This window comes from Rhagoletis pomonella, unplaced genomic scaffold (genome assembly GCF_013731165.1).
Source record: "Rhagoletis pomonella isolate Grant_MI unplaced genomic scaffold, Rhpom_1.0 Rhpom_scaffold_00005, whole genome shotgun sequence".
NCBI classification, from domain to species: domain Eukaryota; kingdom Metazoa; phylum Arthropoda; class Insecta; order Diptera; family Tephritidae; genus Rhagoletis; species Rhagoletis pomonella.
Genome location: NW_023458559.1, coordinates 70398153 through 70411264, shown reverse-complemented (window position 1 = coordinate 70411264; position 13112 = coordinate 70398153). Strand labels below are relative to the sequence as shown.

At 33.9% G+C, this 13112-nt stretch overlaps 1 protein-coding gene across 1 annotated transcript; it reads right to left on the bottom strand.

The window, feature by feature from the left end:
• Positions 1-3525: 3525 nt before the first annotated feature.
• On the bottom strand, positions 3526-12065 carry LOC118739464 (Y+L amino acid transporter 2-like). Its single transcript, XM_036470818.1, has 4 exons — positions 9987-12065; positions 5133-5351; positions 4448-5043; positions 3526-4386 (listed from the first exon to the last, which is right to left on the bottom strand). The coding sequence occupies exons 1-4, from the start codon at positions 10303-10305 to the stop codon at positions 4000-4002; spliced, it is 1521 nt and encodes a 506-aa protein (XP_036326711.1). The 5' UTR covers positions 10306-12065; the 3' UTR covers positions 3526-3999.
• Positions 12066-13112: the final 1047 nt, after the last annotated feature.

Here is a 13112-nt window from a genome sequence, read left to right as displayed (position 1 = left end):
AGTAGCACTAGGTTGAACATTGCATTGCTTGTACTTTGATGTGTTTGAATCTTTTATGGTACTGAAGATTTGCTTAGGGATGAAAAATATTAAAAATCGTTCGTGCATATATGTAAATATATTTTTATAAACGCTTGGAAGTATAGAAATTTTTAATATTAAAAAATAAATAAAATAATTTTTTTGTATATATATAAATTTTGTTCAAGGCACATTGACCCACCTGTACAAAAATTGTGGCGCGGCATGGACAAAAATTTTACAATTTCGGACCGAAAAATATGAAAACGAGCTAAGTTGCCACGTTACATCTGTGAACTTCCGATAAAACCACATATGTTTGTGAATTTACAAGTTTTGATTTTATTAAAAAAAATTAATGTATTTTGCTGCAGAAAACATACACTTTTATTTAATGTTTATTAAAATGACACTTTAAAATACTAGTTAATGATTGAAATATTGGTATGGAACAGAGAAATAGAGTGTTTTGTCAAAAATTACCAAAAATTGCCAAGATTCGAGATACCTTATTTTACTGGATATAGAGAAATAATTGCCAATTTTCACTTGGCTGGCCGAGATTTCTTCATTTTAAGATTTTAGAATTTTTGTGTCGGATTGACAAAGTTGCGCTTGTTGGTGATGAATTTGCGGGGAGATGTGCTGCGGTTATTTTTATGAATGAATTTACTTGGCCTTGAGAAATGCGCGCATGCGTTTATGAAAGAAATAGTTATTGTTGTATTTGAGTATGCGCGTAATTATGTGCATATGTATGTATGCTGCCGTGAGTTGTAAATATGTACATTTGTGTGTATGTGCGTAGTATTTTGGCAGTAATATGCACATACATACATATATATGTACGCATGTAAAAACGTTATCAGTTAATGGAGTACGTATGCATGGGGGAAATGCATTTTCATTTGACTCCAAAACTATTGGGGCATATTCGTAGACCAAATAAAGTCGACTCTAAGTTAAAGTTTCTCAGTCCCAAAAAAGAAAAAAATTAGTTGCATCTTTTTTTCACAGATGCCTAATCCACTGAAAATGATGTGAAAAAGCTGTAACTAACTTTAGTGTCGACTTTATTTTTACTATGAAAAACAGTGAAAAATGATAATGCAACATATTTTCTCAATATAAATAACTTCGACAAAAACAACTTTGAAGTTTACACGTGCAGTGCAATCAATGCATTTGTACGCGTTTTGTCAATGTATCCATCTTTGAAGTGGATTTGTGAGAAAACTATGGCAGCTAGAAAACTGCAGTTTGTTGCATTGAAAATATCGTGTCTATAAACTACCATTAGAATCGTTAAATATATAAAAACCGATTTTCTTCGCTTTTAATGCCGACATCAAATCACCAAACAGTGCGCATTTGCGTTTTTTGGTCAATGTGTTGGTGTTTAAAGTGAATTTGGGGAAAAACTAAGGCAGCTAGAAAACTGTGGTTTGTTGCATTGAAAATAGCGTAGCATCTACCATATGAATCGGTAAAAAAGTAAAAGTCGATTTTTTCAACCCAAATGCCGACGGAAAATCACCCACGAATTTGCCAATTGCATACTACATATTTGCATAACTTTCACTTTTTAGATTCACAAAATTGTATCTCTCGCATACATATGCATGTACACAATATGTACATATTACATATTTCGACCTATGCATGCATTTATTTTAAATAATTAACCAATTTAAAGAACAATAAAAGCTTTGTAAAAACGTAAAAAGCCGTCAGCATTTCGCGTCTAACAAGAAAAACATGCATTTGCTTTGATGAGACAATTTCTGTTCAATTTATTTTGCTTCTGGCTGGGCTCTGTTAAAATTCGATTGTCTCTTGCTGGCCGCTCTTAAAATGCGCTTCGCCAGTTTTGTTGGTATTTGACAGTTTCCACGCTGATCCGTTCTTGGTCCTTCTCTATAAATATACGTTCTCTGGTGTATGTATGTATGTGTTAAATATCAACTTTATTCAATTAATAAACTTCATTATTTGAGTTGCAGAATTGTTCATATAACAAACAAGCTTTTGTGTACATATAAGTATATTATTAAATTCATAATCTTTTAACAAATATTCCTTTGTCATTTACTTACGGCTAAAAAATATGCTTTTGTCATAACTTAATAATATACAATATTCCAAAGTTTTGTTTTATAAAACTTTCTAAATATATGTAATATTTCTTAAATTTATTATTATTTATTAACATTATATTATTATATTTTACGTGTTAAAGTCCAAGTTTTTTCGTATAATTTTCTCTTATAAATATGGATCTTTTACAATTAAACTGTATAACTACATACATAATTTCGATATTGTTTCATTAAACATCTGGTTTTCTGTCGTGGATAACAAAGATTCATAAATTTTTATTTTTATTTGTCTTTTTAATCAATTCATTTTCCGCTTATACATATGTATTTATTTAGAACATACAATAGCCTGTTTTATTATTCAGTTTAACTAAAAACAGTTCATTTTCGGACTTAATAGCAGTATTTACAATACAACTACATATAGTACATATGTATGTATTATAGTTTGTTCATATATGTAATACTTCTATATTGGTAGTAAGTTAACATCTCAATGTGTAAGCATTCCGAAATCAAAGCGAGACAGTCTAGTACTGTTTTTGTCAATGTATTGTGTACTTGAGTTCCGTTTTTGTAAATGTGTCGTGTACATGTTTATTTACAAACGTATGTGTTCCTCTTCTTTCGTAAGTGTTTATTGATATATCTGTACTGTAGTGTTTTCGGACGGTACTAGCTCTTACTGCCAATATAGGAGTATTACATATATGAATTTGTTGATATGCATAGTCAGCTAACGCAAATATAATCGAAATTTAATTGCTAAAATGAAAAGGATAAGTCATGCAGGTTGTGATTTAGAGTTTATCCATTACAACTCCGTTGTGATTTCTGTATAAAACAAACGATGATTTACTTTAGCTTAGGTTAAGTTTGACAGTGTGCACACTAAAATTTCGAATGAAAATATTATCCTGTTAGCTAACCGTAGATTAAAGTTTCTTTGCAAAAAAGTATAGACTTATTGGTAATTGTAGAACACTGGCCCGTCGAGAAATGAGAAACCAAACTAGCATTCTCAATTGCTGATTGAAATTTAAAAGTAAGCGATGCGCCATTAGATTTCTGACAGGAGAGCACAAACTCTTCCTCAAAAACTCAAATTTTAATTGATTTCGAACAAGCTTAACTTTGCAATGATGGATTTGAATCGCACTGGTATTGGAGCCTCTACAGTCTAATCCGGCTTACTTACGTATGTACATACCTACAGACATACGGTGGCGAGAATGTAAATAGGGAAGGGAAATTGTGGTAAGTTTCGGCTATTTTTCTTTGTTAAAAATGTTAATTTTTTTTTAATGAAATTAAAGCTTACTATCTTAAAAAAAAACATGTAAATCAATTTTGCAAACTTTGTAGAACATTTATAAAAATTCGACGAATTTTAACAAATGTTCATACAAATAAATATGAAATTAACGCAAAGAATGCTAAAATATCTCTTCCTTATTTATTTTTTCGCCACTGTATGCACACCTAGTAGAAAAAGTTTTATGCTGGTTAAGAGCTCTGTAAATCGCTGTTCTAGAACAGTTAGGACAAAAATAGCTTTATATGGTTATCGGATTTATAAATTCGTATACATAGTATGTCTATGTATGTATTTTTCACATTTATAAGTTGGGGAGTTAATTCAATTCGATTGTTTTCGTTTTCTAATTCAAACCCGAACTTTTGAAGGCACACAAATCTTTCCACATATTGGATTTTCTAGGCACCCCATTTTGTTAAAAGGTCTTTACCGACCTCTATACACTACCACTAATTTATTCATGCATTTGTCCCTAAACTTTGTCACAGTAAATTACAGCTACTGTCATTATTCTGGCAATTCGTCTTAGTTTAACTTAACCTATAACTCAACGCTTAAAAACTAATCGAACTTTTCTTGGTTTGGCATACAAATAAAGAATTTTGAGCACCAAAGATTAATCGCTTGTGACAGACCGGTCAGCCATTTCACTGGTCGATGTATGGTTAGGTAGTAGATGGGAATGCCGGAGAGTATAATGGTAGTGCCTACACCCACTTCGATGGGTGACTGGAAAACGGATGAGATCACAAGAAAGAGACACGTCAGCAGATAAATGATTGGTAGGGCGAGGCTGACGCGAATGGGACGTTCTGTTTTCGGTTGCTTATAACGCAACCATAGCAAGCCCGACACGGAGAGTAGCGTGAAGAGCGCTTCCACGTAGCTGACATAGTTGATGAGCGAATATACGTCCTTGATGAAGAGCAGCACTAAGGTGATGACGCACTGCGGAAGAGCGTTCAAAAATTATAGAAAATAAAAACTAATAAATAATTTCCACACTCACCAGAAAGATCAGCGATGGCACAGGCGTCAAACAATTCACATTGATGAGTGAAATTGCCGCAGGCAAATGACCATTTCGTGCACCGACAAAAAAGAGACGCGAAGAGGCAAATATGGCACCGTTTAACGAACCAAAAGTCGAGCAGGCGACAAAGAACGGCATGAGCCAGGACATGAAGCCGAGCATTTTATCGCCAAAAGTCACAGCGACTGCGTCCGAAGACAACATCTCCTCTGGCGAGAGCACCGAAAAATAGGAAATATTTGTCACCACATAGATTAGCGTCACCACCGGCATGGAGATGCATATGGCACGTGGCAGATTCTTGTATGGATCCTTTAGCTCTTCTGTGACAAAATTCAAATAATTCCAACCAGAGTACGAGAAGAGACCATTGTAGAAAGCGAGCGCTATCAAACCGGGTGCTGTGAAGGTGCCACGCATTGGTTCATCCCACTGCTCTGTGTGGCCGGCGAAGAGATACCATGCGCCAGCAGCGACTATCACAAGCAATGCGAATACCTTGGTGCCGGTAAAGATGTCGGTAACACGCGTCACCCAACGTACGTTGTAGCAATTGATGACTGTCAGAATACCTGAGCGAGAAAAGAAGTGCAAAAAAAAAAAATTTTTTAAATCTTCTCATACTTAGTTATTGGGCAGTGCGGTATATACGAAATCTTACATGTCATCACGGCTGCCAACAGTTGTACCGCCGCTATGGGCGCATCGCATGACGGCCAAAATGGTTGCAGCAAATATTGTGCGAATGTGAGCGCTGTTATGGCATTTCCAGTTGGTACGAGTACAAGCAGCGCTACCCAGAGATATAAGAAGGCGGGCAGTGGACCAAACGCTGTGCCGATGTAAGCATAATCGCCGCCAGATTTGGGGATCATTGTACCTGCAATAGAGGCAGAAAGTAGAAAATTAATAAAAATCGAAAAAAACCTCGTGTGTCGCATATTTTCCCTATTTTCCCCCCACCGTAGATCCGGCCCAGGTAATTAAGTTATGAACACCATTTGCCGCACTCTCCGTATGTACTCGTAGTTGGCAACGCATAACAACCTTGCAAAGAGATGCAATCTAAGAGAGCATTTTAGCAAAAAATAGGGCAGTGCGCTCTTAAGCTCTTTACAGTCTTTTAGGCGCAGTGTGCAAATATAATAACAATGTGTGTTTGTCTATATACTTATAAATAAGTTCAAATACTATGTATAAACAAAAATATAGCCACAAAAAGCCGGCACTAGTAAAAACTCCAAATGCCTGTGACGACTTAAAACTTTAGAAAAACAGATGTGTATAGTAAAATTTTTTATTTTATTTTTATACCCGAGCGCATTTGTGCACAAGGGTATTATTACTTTGCTCACAGAGCGGTTGTTTGTAACAGTTTAAAAGAATAGAGTTTGGAATATATATGTACATAGACATATCGCTAGCTTAGAATGAAAAGTTGCTAAGTAAAAATTTTACAGGCGAGGGATAACTTTTTATAGCCATTTTCTTCAACTAATTCGCAAAACTTTTAAAACACAATTTTGCCTATTTAAAGCGAAGCAAAACTCCATACGAATCAGAGGGATTCGATCTTTATTAAAAGATTTCGTACGTTTTTGGCCTTATCGAATTTTGGGAGCATCCTTTGGACTTAGCAAATTTTCCTTTCATTGAATATAAACGAGAAACTATAAAATAAGGTCCTTTAACCCTTTCGAAACGATAAATTTTTAATTTCTATAGCCTCCTGTATCAAAATATGAGTTTTCATAGAAAGTTGACTTAGTAACTTTGACTCTAAATTAAAAAAAGAAAAAACGAAACACATTCAAAAAAAAAAATAACAATTTCAAAAGTCAACGGAATTTTTTACCAACTTGAAACTTGTACTTCATCATATTACAAAACTTTATATCAAAAGATTGTGATCAAAAATTTGTATAGTTATTGTACAAAAAGCTGTAATTACCATTAGAGTCGACTTTATTTCGACTATGAATTTTTCCCATGGTGTTGTATAACCAGGGGCCTCTTTCATAAAGCGACAGTGATAATTTTGTAACGACAGGCATTTTCCATGTTGTCAGTGACATTTCGACAGTTTGCTGGGTGTTTTGTTTCATAAAAATAAATGTCACCACCTCACAAATTCCATGGGAAATTCCTTTGAAAAAGTGAAAAGTGTCGGCGTTTAAAATTGTCGTAGACAAAAATTGTCGCCAGTCATATGAAATTTCTTCGTAAATCATATGTAGTAATTGCACTTGCATTATTTTAGTTTTAAGAAACTAGTGAAAAGTGATCAAATGCGTGCAATTGCCATATAAATAAATAAATTTACAAAACTCTCCTGTGAAAGCTTTCCGATGAAGCTACTTGGTTTTGTCGCTATTGTCGCGACAATTTTGTCAGAGTGACAATTGTCAGCACAATTGTCAATACTATTTCATAATATCACTGTCGCTTTCCAAAAATTTTCACAGTTGCCTGCAAGCGTATATGAAACAGAAAAAAAAGTCGCCGAAAATTATGGCAGTGAAATTTTATAGAAGAATCGACAATTGTCGCACCAGTCACTTTTATGAAATAGGCCCCAGCTAGAATTTTATAAACAAAAATAATAAAAATTAAATAAACAAAACACAAATAGTCAACACTAGCCAAAATATCGCACTCCCATTATTTTGTGTGTTTGTACATAAATAAATATCAGTGGTGCTCAACGTCAGTCTATTCACTTTGTCTGATTGTGAGGAGGCAACCCTTCGTTGGCAACTCTTTTCGTTAACATACATTTTTTTTTTATTCCCCTAAGAAATTAATACCAAGCCTTGAAGTGTTCTTGTTTGGGCAAAAATCAATTCACTATACAACAAAACCAAATTACTGTATTTATCTCTAAAAAGGAATTGATAGATTGATTATTTCAATTTCGTAATGACCTAAAAACATGCTAAACGGAAATTCCAATGCCTACCATATATATGTATGTACATTAGAAAATATAAATACATACATATCTACGTACAATGTGCACATACAAGCGTAGGCATTTTGGGCACAAACTTTCGGGCTGATGTAAGTTCTTTAAAGTGGCATAGAGTACGTTGCATCATGCTTGCTGTCTTCAGTGTTATCTAAATATTTGGGTGTTTCTTAAATTTAACTCAATTCTACGCTCGCTCATAGTTTTTACGGGACCACCGTGGTCGAGTGGCTAGAGGTGCGCACTACCACTCTGTTAGTATAGGATTTGACCATAAATTAGAGGAGAAGCTCGGCCGCGCACTAGCAAATGTGCAAGCGATAACATTTTTGTTTTTCAAGAGTATCATTTGTGAATTAAACGGTTCATAAACATTTCGCACATAGTTATGCCAATACATATATAAGTAAATGTAGAGGTGCTGAGTTTCTGCTTAATCGTTTATAAATTTAATTAATTTTATCTAACAGTCTTAGCTCTTTCGTTCACGTGTGCCTCTGCCACTTGTCATTAAAATTTATTGTTTATACCAGTATATACATATGTATGTATGTATGTGTGTAAATAGAGAACTGATCAATTTAAATGCTTTTTTTCAGCTTTCTTACTCACTTTTGTCGAGTGTTATGAGTTCGCTTATTTTGCGGTGTTGGAGTGGGAGTTGAGTGCAAACATAAATGTATTTGGCTAAGTGATTGTTAATTAGGTAATTAGGTAATTTTTGTATTTCTTGATCAAATATTTGTTTCATTTAATACTTATTTATTTTGTTTTTGTTATAATTGAGTTTTATAGCTGAATCATATATATTTAAGAATTATCGGTGGTAACACCCCTACAGCTGGAGGCAGACTCTATTAATTTCATTATCAGTAACGACATTCTTGCTGGCTTTGCAACTACGAGTACTTAGCATTAAAAACCAATCAGCATTAAAATATTTTATTTTTTTTACTTCATATAATTACGTTTATCTTGCGTTCTGTGTTGAGTTTATTTACAATGAGTAAAGCCACGTCAAGTGTACTACGAAAGATATGCTAAGTTACGGACTTTTGAAAATTTTGAAATATTTTGAAAAAAAACATCCCATATTTTTTATCTTATTGACAATTTCATATATTTTAGAGCATACCAAAGTTTAATTCCGCCGAAACTACGATCGTTAAAAAATTTTAAATATTTTCGAAACAATTGATAGCGATAAACTTTGTTTAGCTTATTAAAGCTAAATAATCGATTGATGATAGTTAATTTTTTATAATAGTGTGCATAATATGTTGTCGTTAATTGATTAAAATGTTATTGTTAAAATCTGATTGGAAAAAGATTTACTTACAACAATTTGATGTTGTTGTTTTTGTTTGAGAAACTGTAAAGATTTAATTATAAGTGTGCTAAATTTCATCTATCTGTTATTTATAGTTTAGTAAGAATTAATTTTTAAATTTTCTCAAGCTCTTAAATATAATTGTCAATAGCATGGACAAGTATCCGTGTAGAATTTTTTCAAAATATTTATATGCCAACATAACCATTATAAGTACTTCATTCTAAAACAATTTTTACAAAAATCCGTTACCAACCAAATTTTTGTGCAACACTTGACGTGGTCGTACGCACTAGCCCTCTCAAATTATGTAAAGTTAGTTAAGCAAACTCATTCAACTTATTGCTTTTTAAAACCGAATATTTTTTATTTGACCTTGAAACACTTGTAAGTAGGTCTGTTACTTTTATTATGAAAAAATTTCAGGCATATACCATTTATAGATGCAGATATATGTATGTATGTTTTTTTTAATATTTTAATTTTTTTTTTTTTTAATATTGATTTTTCGAATATCGAGTAAAACGGATTTTTACAATCGAATAAACTGGGTTTTTACAAAATTTATTTATATTTGTTTTATTGAACTAGAACATTTTTATTAATTTTATACTGGAATCCCACATCTGGTTGGTTCGAAGGCAGTAATTAGCCACAGAGGATTTTAAAGTTAATCGAAGTAAGTTAAGTAGATAAATTATCGCGATCTCATAGTATCCTGGTGCTTGGATATAAAAGTCGATTGTGAGAGAGTAGCCCATATTTAGAGCGATGTTCATATAAACATAAGTGCTGAAAAAATGTGCTATGCTCAAAAAATTTTTGGCAAAAATTTAATTGCTTATCTGGATATACAAAAAAAAAAGCGGTACTGTTTTTCCAACGGATTTGTAAAAAACATTATGTTCTAAGACCTCTGCCAAAAAATATTGGAAAAATATTAAGAGTTATGCGAGCAAGACCGATTTGAGACTACCTCAAAAAATTAAGTTTTTTTTAAACAAATTCAGTTTTTAAAAATTGTTTCTCCAAAAATCACCTCAGATGATAGAAGAGCTTAAGCTTAAAAGGTCTGCATACAACGTCTAAAAAAAGAACAAATTTTATAGTTCCGGGGGAAAACCCCCAAAATTTTTTTGGTGAGGCACCCTAATATATGTACATATCTGGTTAATAAATACATAAACGTTGTTTTTTTTCCATTCATCATTACTCACCCAATTCTGCATAGCAAAGCGCGCCAACCATACTCAATGCCCCGCATAAAATCCAAACGATCAACGATTGACCAATCGAGCCTGAGTAGAGCAGCACACCTTTGGGACTGACGAAAATACCGGCGCCAACAATGACGCCCACAATAATTGCCACACCATCAAGCAGGCCAATTTGTTTTTTAAGCTTTACACCAGAACCTTGACTGGAACTATCTGTTGAGAGATTATGTTGTGCGCCCACATCCGCAATCGAATTGACGGGTGTATCGAAGAGGGGACGCGGAGTTATCACATTATCACCAGGCTGTATGCGAGCCATTGTGTTGTGTTGAGAGTTTGTGAGCGTATTTTGTGTGAGACTTCCGATTGTGCTGCCTGCTAACTCAATTAGAGGTAAGAAAATTGGAAAATGTAGGCTGTGTGATGTTCGTTGAGCTCGTTGCTGCTCAAGGGTTGTTGTGTGTAGGATTTGAGTTAGATTTTTAAGTTTCGAAGGTGCTTAAGCGCTTATTGTACACATTTAAGGGTGTAAAAAAGGAAGATTGTACGCATGCGCCGGAATGCTGTTTGCTTCTTTTCTTTGGGGGTTTGAAGATTTTGGTTTACTTTCTAATTATGTTTGTATGTATATAGTTTCACTAATATTCTTGTTTGTTGTTAGCAATCACAGCGGTGTATTGCATCAGCCGCGCGAGTTGTATACACATAAGCACTTTTTCTCACGATCACGCTGACGCTTGGGCCACCTGTTTGCCTTGTTTACGACCGTTAAATAGCAATTTTTTATTTTGCTTCTTAGCGTTGCTAGGTCTTTTGGTATTTTATTTGTTTGTTTATTTGCAGGTAGTTTGTTTTTTCGCATGTGTCATTTCAATTCACTACTACTATTCCCGCTTCACATTAACAGCTGGGTTGAGGCAGCGTGGCACATTTACTCGCGTACGCACACACCCCAGTGCGTTATCAGTTTGCCAACGTTGACGAAATTTGCATTTTGAATAACGAAAGCTGTTATTTAGTTTCACTGGCGCGCTCTTGAATACGATGTAGAGCTCACTGAGCGCGGAATTGCCAGCAACGTTACAAAAACAAATGTATTTAAAGTACAAAAACAAAAAAATAATAGATATTTTCAAGGCGCGTTTTGCATACATATACATAAGTATGTACATATAGCATAAATGAGCCTTTTGTAGCTTTGGTTGCTGGAATTCTTGCGGTTATTTGTTTTTTTTTGTATTTTTATTTTTATATAATTTTTATGTTTTATTCTACAAAAAAATTCGAGTTCAACGTGCACACGCTTTTGCAAGAAGCTTTGCTTTTAGCGCCGCAAAACTTTATATTATTTCTTGTCACTTTTATTTTGCGTTAACTTCACTCAAATTCTCTTACTCCAGCTCGTGCTTGAGTGTACACGTGGTCGCGCTGCTTTTTAGTTCAAAGCTTAAGTCAAAAAGTCTATTTAAACACCGGTTTGCAAATCTGCGAACATTTTCTTATATTCTCTTAATTAAATAATTTCTTTTGCATAGAAAATTATGTAGATATAAATTTTTCCGAAATTTCCTGCAACAATTCTTTCCACAAAAAAAAAAGCTCGAATGTAAAATATTTTGCTCTTGTTAAACTATGTATTTCTTAGCACGAGAAAAGAAAATCGCCTCTGACTTTGACTTTGACTTCGCTGCTGCAGTTTTCACGTCCATACAATTTGCGCGCTCAATTCATACTAAAAGAAAACTGGAAAAACATTCTGTTGTCTACTAAGCAAGCAATGCTTATATGCACAGCTGGCCGGTTGTTTCGAGCAGCTAAATACTTTGTCAATCAGCCAGAGGTTGGTGGACGACGATACACCAAGCAGAATGTGGTGAATGTGTAGCAAAATGGCAGCAACAGCGCCAGACTTCAGCATACAAAACACAACACACCCGATCTGTCTGAGTAGATGATAAACATACCCTGCAGAAAAAATTGTCAATATATCATATATTGTCAATAACTTAAAGTGAGCTGTAAAGTCATGCTGGAGTCACGCAGACGTAATCTGGAGTTTGTTTTCTTTAAACAATATTCTATTTAAATTTTCTCATACAAAAATTACTTTGAATACACTTTTTTCTGCACTTCTCAAATGCTTTTTCGAGTTCAGGAGAGATAAAATGAAGATCGAAATTTTATATTATCATTTTAAAGTTATGTCTGACGGAATTCAATCATTTGACTACCTACAGCAGCATATATAAACAAATATGTAATGCTAAATAAAGTTAATAAAAAAGGTAAACAAAGTAAAAAAAAAGTTCTTTATTTATATTTTATGTCCAAACGTAGTTCCTTACAAGTTAGTTGACACCTAATGCAGAGATCTGACCAACGCAATACAAATACAGTTAGCTTTCCTAAAAAAAAAAATATACAAATAATAGGGACCCTTAGACATCCTTCCTAATCAACTTCAGGTTAACTTATAGATAAATTTCCTGCATGGTACAGACAAACACACACACATATAAAATTTCAATGCGATACTAAATAACTCACAAAAGCCACATGAGGTCGCGGAGGCAATGAAATATGAGTGCAGCAACAAATGCAAAAATAATGAGACGACACACCGGAACAACAGGCCATACAAATTTGCTTAGGCTTCTCAAGTACTCCACGCATTATTCTACATACTGACTCATTTTGCTCATTCACTTACTCGCTCATTCGCGCACTCAATTGCTCAAAACAGTTTCTCCATTTAAGTCGTTTGCTTAACAAATTTTTGGTGGCAGAACTTAAAGTTCTTATATGGGCTTGGTATTTACAAAAAAAAAGAAAATAATATATGTATAAAGCTTTATTACCTGTACGTTGATGTGGATACTCGTATTTGAAAACGTTGTACTAAACAATTTTGTTGGAAGCTCGCCGATTTTTAAGATTATTCAAAGCTTTTGAGCATGTGTTGTCTTAAAAATTCTGAGATTTGTGTACTCAGTTTTATAGATCTTGTAATAATTTACGAATTCGTTAAAGTTTTATTTTGAAGCTCGCTAGATGCTTTTGAATTTATGGCGCCAGTTGTCTTTGGCAGTCCGGGCGCAATTTTTATTTCAGTGGGAAAGTGGGGCC